Source organism: Triticum urartu, chromosome 6, assembly GCF_003073215.2.
Source record: "Triticum urartu cultivar G1812 chromosome 6, Tu2.1, whole genome shotgun sequence".
Taxonomy (NCBI): domain Eukaryota; kingdom Viridiplantae; phylum Streptophyta; class Magnoliopsida; order Poales; family Poaceae; genus Triticum; species Triticum urartu.
In genome coordinates this window covers 440,824-449,516 of record NC_053027.1, presented here as the reverse complement: position 1 = coordinate 449,516, position 8,693 = coordinate 440,824, and the positions used below count along the sequence as shown (strand labels likewise).

Genomic DNA, 8,693 nt, shown 5'->3' with positions numbered 1-8,693 from the left:
TAATCAGACATCAAGCAAGGTACATACATGACATTTATTCGTCTTTCGTCGATGCAAGCAAGGCGCAGAATAATCAACTTTGGCGTCGCCACCAAGGCAAATGCATGTGGATGCCATCCAGCAAAAAGAGAAAAGAACATATTCTATGTCATGGTCCGATCCAATCATAGAACCCAGAGTCTAACTACAAATCTGGCATCTATAAATAGAGGGGCCGCCCGATAGAGAGTTTTGCGTGCATCCTCTTGATCCAAGACATAATGGTATACCTCTATTCCGCACTGCCCAGGGCCTGCACTACAGCGGTATGTTTCTCCCAGCTACAATATCAATCAGACGTCCATATTTTTGCCATTCAAATGTTATACTTCGGCCCGTTTATAAAATTATTTGTCGAAACATTTGCTCGGTCGTGTTTCCAAATTATATTGGTTTAACGGATTTTTATATATGGCTGCCTACAGACTTAATTCCAGTTGTTTGTCCGTCTCAAAAAAGAAAATTCAGTTACTTCAAAAAAAAAAATTCAGTTGTTCGCCTTAATTACTAAATTAGTATTTTGTTTTCGGGGGGAAGAAGAAGTTCAATTTTGCTATCTTAACAAAAAAGTTTCTTCTTACTATCTTGCAGTTGCAGTGACCAAATTAGCCAACAAGGATAATGGATTGGAACAATAATACTAGTATGGGATGGATTGTAGATTTCAGAGGCAAGGCCGAGGGAGCAATAATGGGTATGCTGTTGGTGGACCTTCGAAACGAATGGGCGATTCAATGTCTGGTCCTTTTCAGCTTCGCGCTGCAAGTTTTCTTGCTCTCTTTCGCCGGGATCCGTCGGCACAACGTCTCCTTCGTGCCCAGGCTGCTCCTCTGGCTGGCGTACCAGCTTGCCGACTCGACCGCGCTCTTCACCCTGGGCCACCTCTCCATCAGCAGCAAGCTACCGGAGCACCAGCTGGTGGCGTTCTGGGCGCCGTTCCTCCTGGTGCACCTCGGCGGCCAGGACACGGTGACCGCCTACTCGTTCGAGGACAACCGGCTCTGGCTGCGCCACCTGCAAACTCTGGTGGTGCAGGTCATGGCAGCTGCCTACGTCCTCTACATGTACATGCCAAGCAGCGAAACCTTGATCGTGGTGGCCGCCGTCCTCATATTCGCCGTCGGCGTCCTCAAGTACGGGGAGAGGATAGTGGCGCTCCGCTCCGCCAGCTTCGACAGCATCTGGACCTCCCTCGACAACAAATCCGGCACCACCAGCCAAAGCGAAAGCGAAAGCGAAAGCCATGAAAAGCTTTTATTCCGGGAGCTACTGAAAAGAAGGTTCTTCCTGGAGCTGGACGCGGAGGCTGTCCTTCTCGGAGCTCACGGCCTGCTCGACGACTGCAAGGGGCTATTCATCGGCGCTCGGAAAGGGCGGCGCGAGTATGTGCGCGACGTCCTCGAGTCCTTCCAGATGTACGACCGCCTGGACAAGCTCATGGAGATGGAGCTGTCCCTGATGTACGACATCCTCTACACCAAGGCGGGCGTGATCCACACATGGTACGGGTACAGCATCCGTGTCATCTCCCTGGTGGCCACGCTGGCCGCGTTCTGGCTGTTCCAGCTGAGCCACAAGCATGGGCACAGCAGGAAAGACGTGGGCATCACCTACGTCTTGCTGGTCGGGGCCATGGTGCTGGAGATGACATCTGTGGTGAGAGCAGCCGGCTCCACCTGGACACGCGCCTTCTTGTACTACAGGAAATGGTACGTGCTCCACGGGGAGCTCCTTGCTCTCCGCCGCCTTGTCAATGCCGCGGGCTACAGGAGGTGGTCCGGCTCCGTCGGGCAGTACAACCTGCTCGAGTCCCGCGCCAGGGACGCAGGAAAGCTGCCACCGGGCGTAAAGACGGCGAGGTTGCTGGGGCTGGGGCACATGGCGGAGGACTGGTGGGACGAGCTGCGCCACTCGCGGTCCGCCGAGCTTTCGGGCTCCACAAAGGAGCTGGTGCTGAGGGAGATACTCGAGATGGGGAACCGGGGCGAGCAGATCGGCTCGCTGCCGGGCCTGCTCACTCTACGGCGTTTCGGTATGGACAGGTCCGTGGCATGGAGCGTCCAGGACGTCGGCTTCGAGGACAGCATCATGGCATGGCACCTCGCCACTGACATCTGCTTGTCCAACGAGCAGGGCAACGACACCAAGGAAGATGTGATGGACGCCATCCGCGTGCTGTCAAACTACATGATGTTCCTCCTGGCGCTGCGCCCATACATGCTGCCGGGACCTGTGAGGCGCAGCCGCTACATCCACCACCGCCGCGCTTGGCACGAGGTCATGCTCGGGCAAGGTAGCGAGAATTCGACACAGGGGCGACTCGCGTCGGCGCTTCGCGCGGGGCTCCATGCTCGAGTCTGCTCCTTGGATCACCATGAAGATTACGACACCGGAGTGAGGCTTGCGGATGTGCTCTACCACTACCACCGACCCGACTGCCTGGACGTCATCTTCGGAGTCTGGGTAGAGATGCTCTGCTATGTCGCCAACCACTGCAGCAGAGAGTCTCATGCAAGGCAGCTCAGCAGTGGCGGCGAACTCGTCACCATTGTCTGGCTTATGGCCAGGCATGCCAACTTGTCTTAGTTTATATCTCATGCACGCATTCAGCTTATAACCATCGGAATTTCAAATATGCACTAGACTGAATTTTGCTTCCTTAAAAAATCCATACAAATTTGAATCCTTCTTTGATGCAAGCTAGCTTTGCCACACTGAAACAACGACCGTACATCTGGAATTTTACTCATTCTCTAAATAATTATTGAGAACTAATTGCCTTGGTCTGTTGCGCTAAGTCCCTCCACATGGAGGTGTGTTGGCAGCCCAATATCAGCCCACGCAAGTCCAACAGATGTGAAGCATTGATCTGTTTTGCATCCAACGGTTGTGATTGTTCCCTAGTGAAGGGAGCATGGACAAACCCTAGTCACTCCATCCCTGCTGGTGGTGGCTACCATTCATGAGAGTGTGAGAGAACACACAACCTGTGTGAGAGAGGAACAGGAAGAAGCAAAGATTTTGTCTAGATTTGATACTGTTTGGTTCAGCGGTTTACTGAAATCTTGCCTCTTGTGGTTTTGTTGTTGTTGTTGCCGGTTGGCAACATGGAGAGTGTGTTGTGAAAATCTCTAGCGCCTCGTTCGGATGTAGACATTGGGCCTCTGAATTTGATATTGGCATTGGTTAGACCGGAATGCCATTGTTCAGATGGTCTTGGTATTCAGACCAGGAAACAGACCAAGATATTGGCCCATCCGCGGCAACACGCGTGCCTCCCCTTCTCCAATTCGGAGCCTCACCGCTCGGTTTTCCTTGGTATTCGGTAGCGCGCAGCCCCCTGCCCCACTTACCGCTTCGTCCCGCTCGAGGAAAAGAAACAGGCGCTGGAGAGGAGAAGCGACGCGACTCAGGAGACGGCGGCGCAGGCGACTGACTTCTCCGTCCTCCTCCTCTCTTCTCCCAACGAAGGTCGATCCATACCAAGTCTTCTTCTTGCCCGCCATGGAGAACGCCCCCCTGTCCGTTGTTCCCCGTCATGGCGACCGAGGTCCGAGGAGGTCCCACCCTGTGGCGGTGGCGGCTGCCTCTTGCCTACCATGGCGAGCGTCCCCTCCCTTCAAGCGCCTGAATCCCCATGGCAGCCGCCCCCTCCCCTTGGTCAGAACCCTAATCCCTAAAATTCCCCTCTAATCCCAAATTCGGTGGGTGTATGGAACTATGGATCCCCATCAGCAACCCGATTCAAGGTACGTATCTTCACTTGTCATGTAGATCTGGATTAGTAGTGCAATTTTCACCTGAGGTAGATTGATATGCTGTACAAGTGATGGATGCCTAGGATGCCTAATTACTTAATTATTGTGCAGTTGCATACTGTCAGATCATTTTCTGTATAAAATTTAGTTTCAATCAATAGAACAATGTACAATGTAGATCCAGTAACAAATGAGCAATTCCAATGCAACTTATGACCATCCAAAGAAGCCATGGAATTGAACCACCCTCTCCGAATGCCAAGTCCCAATTACTTGACATCCAAACAGCAGAATTCACATTCAATATCAATATCAATGTCCTGTGTGATTTGGCATTGCTCCAATTCAATACCAAGCCTCCCAATGTCTACATCCAAACGGAGTGTAGAGGTTCTTGAGAAGACTTTGTACTCATCATTCTCATAGTGAAGTTTTGTGAATCGGTCGGTCCACAGCTGTGATTTTTTACCCCTCAAGTTGAGAAAGTTTTTCCACATTAAATCCTGTGTCACATGTGCATATTGTTTGTGTTATTCTGCCGCTTTCTTGTTGGTTGAAGCTATCCAACGTTCATCACAAGTGAAGGTTTTCTTTAGTATGCATATATATGTATCGTGTCAGTGAATTTGTACTGTCCAGCCGCAACATGGTCATGGGCGACCACCCATGAAGATAAAATTCAGAACTAAGTTTGGTGCGTGGTCCCAGATAAAAATATCAGTACTCCTACAAAATTTTGTGCATCCCTAGTTGGTGCATATGCTGGGAGACATGTAATTGATCTCGTGCATCTTTAAACATTTATCTGCTTCGAAAATTAAATTCCATGAAAGTGAGCTCTTTTTTCCTTGCATGAACCAAAGAAGTAGAGAGACAGTATAAGCTTCAGACGTGATGTGGTTTCCCTTTGTTGGAATATTTGTATAGAGATAGAGTTGTATAGAGAGAGAACTTCTCCTGTTTAAACTTGTATCTCCTCTCTATATCTTCTTCTATTCCAACTCTTTACCGATCGATCTATCGATTGTTTTCTTCTTGTAAGCCACGGCATTGCCCATATAAATATAAGTGCGGCCCAAGCAAAGGGTTTAACGCTTCCCAATAATCTTACATGGTGATCAGAGCGACTCCTTCCTAAGATCAAAAGGAGATCGCATCTAGACAAGCCATTCTTCAACCTATCGCCATGACTACTGCCTCCACCACCTCCAGCACCATGAGTGCTCTCGCCACGTCCCTTGCGTCCACCTCCACCTTCGCCCCCTCCTCCTCCTCCACCGCATCCTTTACCACGTCCCTTGGATCACCCCCCCAGGAGAAGCTTATGAGGAACAACTACCTCATGTGGAAGGCCATCGTGCTGCCTCAAATCAAAGCGCACAGATGGGCCACCACCTTGATCCGGCGAGCCAGGCGCCACCGGAAGCCCTCACCATCACCAAGGATGGGAAGGAGGAGCAGATCGCCAATTTCGCCTGAGTTCTCTGGTATGCACAGCAGCAACAGGTTAAGGGTTTTCTGATGGGTTCTCTGTCTCCCGAGATTCTTGCACAGGTGGTTACTCTTCAGACACCGGCGGAGGTGTGGGCGGCGATCGAAGCTATGTTTGCTGCCCAAACCGAAGCACAGGCGATCAATACTCGGATGGAACTCACAAACCTCAAGAAGGGCAACATGTCCATGACAGAGTACTTAGCCAAGATCAAGATGCTCACGGATGAAATCGCTTGCACCGGAGATGCCATGTCCAGAGGCGAGATCGTCTCCCAAGTTCTGGCCGGCCTCGACCTCGACTACAACCCGGTCGTGTCGGCGCTTGCTGCGGGGGTTGAACCCGTGACCGTCTAGGAGCAATACACGCAACTTCTCAGTTTTGACGCACGCCTCAATCTTCTCCATGGGATGAACGTGCGCCAGTCTTCGGCTAACGCTGCCTCGCGTGGCCGTGGTACTGGCCGTGGGCGCGATCAGGGAAGGAGCCGCAGCAACAGCAGCGGTGGTGGTGGACGCGGCCGCGGCGGCGGACCAGGTGCTCGATCCGGCGGGGGCGGCTACACCAACACCAACGCTCCTGCTCGTTCTGGAGGGGGTGGCTTCAACAACAATCACACCTCCTCTGGACCTTTCTCAAGCAACCGTGTTCGGTGCCAATTGTGCAAGAAACCGGGCCATGAGGTCATGGACTGTTGGCATCGTTACGATGAAGACTTTGTTCCTGACGCTCGTCATGTCACCGCTGCAATCAGAGAGCAAGGAGGAGATGGCACGGTCTGGTACGCCGATTCGGGGGCCACTGATCATGTCACCAACGAGCTTGAAAAACTCTCCATGAGGGAGAGATACTTCGGCAACGATCAAATCCACACCGCAAGCGGTGGAGGTATGGATATTTGTCACATTGGTCAAGCATCTATTAATTCCCCTACTCTTAAACGTGATCTTATTCTAAAAGATGTCCTTCATGTTCCACAAGCCAACAAAAACCTAGCATCTATGTCTCGTTTATCTGCCGATAATAATGTTTTCTTTGAAACTCATCCAACATATTTTTTCATCAAGGATCGGGCAACGAGGGAGCTCATTCATCACGGTAGATGCATTGGAGGCTTGTATCCCATCACATCCGGAGCACTTAGTCGAAAGCGTCGTCATCAAGCCCTCCTTGGCGAGATGGCATCAAAGATTAGGACATCCTTCTTCGATCATAGTCAAGTAAGTAGTGAATAAAGGCAATCTTCCATTGTCATCTAGTCAAAGTATTGAGTCTGTTTGTGATGCTTGTCAGTGTGCAAAGAGTCATCAACTCCCTTATCCTAAGTCAAATAGTGTGTCTCGTGCTCCATTGGAACTTATTTTTAGTGATGTATGGGGTCATGCAAGAGATTCTTTTGGAAGAAAAAAATATTATGTTAGCTTTATTGATGACTTTAGGAAGTTCACTTTGATATATTTGCTTAAGTTCAAATCTGAAGTTCTTTCCATCTTCCAAGAATTTCAGAAATTTGTTGAGCGTCAATTTAACAGAAAGATTATTGCAGTCCAAAGTGACTGGGGAGGAGAGTATGAGAAACTCAACTCTTTCTTTCGTGACATTGGTATTAGTCATCATGTCTCTTGCCCTCATGCTCATCAGCAGAATGGCTCCGCCGAGCGTAAACATCGCCACATTGTCGAAGTAGGTCTATCCCTTCTAGCTCATGCATCCATGCCCTTAAAATATTGGGATGACGCCTTTATTGCTGCAACTTATCTTATAAATCGTCTTCCCAGCAAAGTGATTAGTCATATTACTCCTTTGGAAAAATTGTTTCATCAAAAACCAGACTATAACTCCTTGAGAATTTTCGGGTGTGCTTGTTACCCTAATCTTCGTCCATATAATCATCACACACTTGAGTTTCGTTCGACTCAATGTGTGTTTCTCGGTTATAGTAACCTTCACAAAGGATACAAGTGTCTTGAAATTTCTACTGGACGAATCTATATTTCTCGTGATGTTATATTTGATGAAACAATATTCCCTTTTGAAAAACTTCATCCAAATGCCGGAGCTCTACTTCGTGCAGAAATTGCACTTCTTCCGGAGTATGTGTCTAGTCCAGATCACGGGGGTGAGTTAAATAGTGCTGATCATGTGACTAATCGTCAAGAAAATATGGTTTTTGATGATGAAAGTGCAGCTTCAGGGCGTGATTTTATGCAAAGAGATGCAGCCAAAGCTGTCACGGGATCCCAGGAAGATTTGGGCGGCAGCAGAACAGGATCCGAGGAAAATCCCCGCGTCAGGGTGGGTGCGCGATCCCAGGCGATTCCCTCCGTGTCGCATGCGCCAGTCGACGACAGCCCAGGCAGCGTGGGCCAGTCTAGCCGAGCCGGCGCGGGCTAGTGCCGCTCCCCGAGCGCCACTCGCGCGGCTGATAGGCTGGTGGCCGACCAGGCAATGGGCGCGGGGCCCAGCACCAACGTCTCGCCCCGCGCGTCCGAGGAGACAGCCAGCAAGGGTGACATGCGGCGCGGTTCCACTGGAGCGCTGATCGCGAGGGAGATCCCTGTCACCTCGGTTCTGGAGCGGTCTGGCGCAGCGGATCCGGCCGGATCTTCTGTGGTTGCAAATTCTGCTGATGATTCTGATGCGCCAGGTATTTCACTTCGACACACGAGATCTCGGTCTGGTATTGTTAAAAAGAAGGAATATACTGATGGCACTATAAGGTATGATAAAATGAAACGTGCTTTTCTCACTAGTATGGGTGAACCAACTCATTTGCATGATGCACTTGCTAGTAAAGAATGGAAAAAAGGCTATGGATGTTGAATATGAAGCACTTATGAAAAACAAAACTTGGCGTTTAGTACCACCAACAAAGGGCATAAATGTCATAGATTGCAAGTGGGTATACAAGATCAAGAGAAAATCTGATGGAAGCATAGACAGATATAAGGCAAGGTTAGTTGCGAAAGGTTTCAAGCAGAGATTTGGTATTGATTATGATGATACTTTTAGTCCTGTTGTTAAAGCAGCTACTATTCGACTTGTGCTATCTGTTGCGGTTTCCAAGGTTGGAGTTTAATTTGACTTTTAGTCCTCGATCATGCTCCGGCTTGCCTCGACATGCACAAGCGCGTACTCCCCTCTAGTCAGAGCTCTGTGGTGCATCCTAGGCGCCCCAGCTCGCAGAAACACAGGACGGAAGTGTTTTCTCTTGCGGGCATGCACGTCAGCGTGGATTCCATCGGGTCCTCGTGTTTTGGATTATGGCGGCCGGTGGCCGCGGGAGGCTATGTGAGCTGGGTGGCCGACACTGAGTTGGTGACGGTGGTGTGCACCATGGCCTCGAAGGGAGCCATCGTCTGTCACCCCCAACTGGCTCTCACAGCCGACACAAGCTCGACTGG

At 50.2% G+C, this 8,693-nt stretch overlaps 1 protein-coding gene and 1 pseudogene across 1 annotated transcript; both read left to right on the top strand.

Annotated features, from left to right (window-relative positions):
- Positions 1 to 216: 216 nt before the first annotated feature.
- On the top strand, positions 217 to 2,674 carry LOC125514518. The gene is made up of 2 exons (XM_048679856.1): positions 217 to 305; positions 631 to 2,674. The coding sequence occupies exon 2, from the start codon at positions 661 to 663 to the stop codon at positions 2,623 to 2,625; it is 1,965 nt and encodes a 654-aa protein (XP_048535813.1). The 5' UTR covers positions 217 to 305; positions 631 to 660; the 3' UTR covers positions 2,626 to 2,674.
- A 2,865-nt stretch (positions 2,675 to 5,539) lies between these two features.
- On the top strand, positions 5,540 to 5,676 carry LOC125517786 (annotated as a pseudogene).
- Positions 5,677 to 8,693: the final 3,017 nt, after the last annotated feature.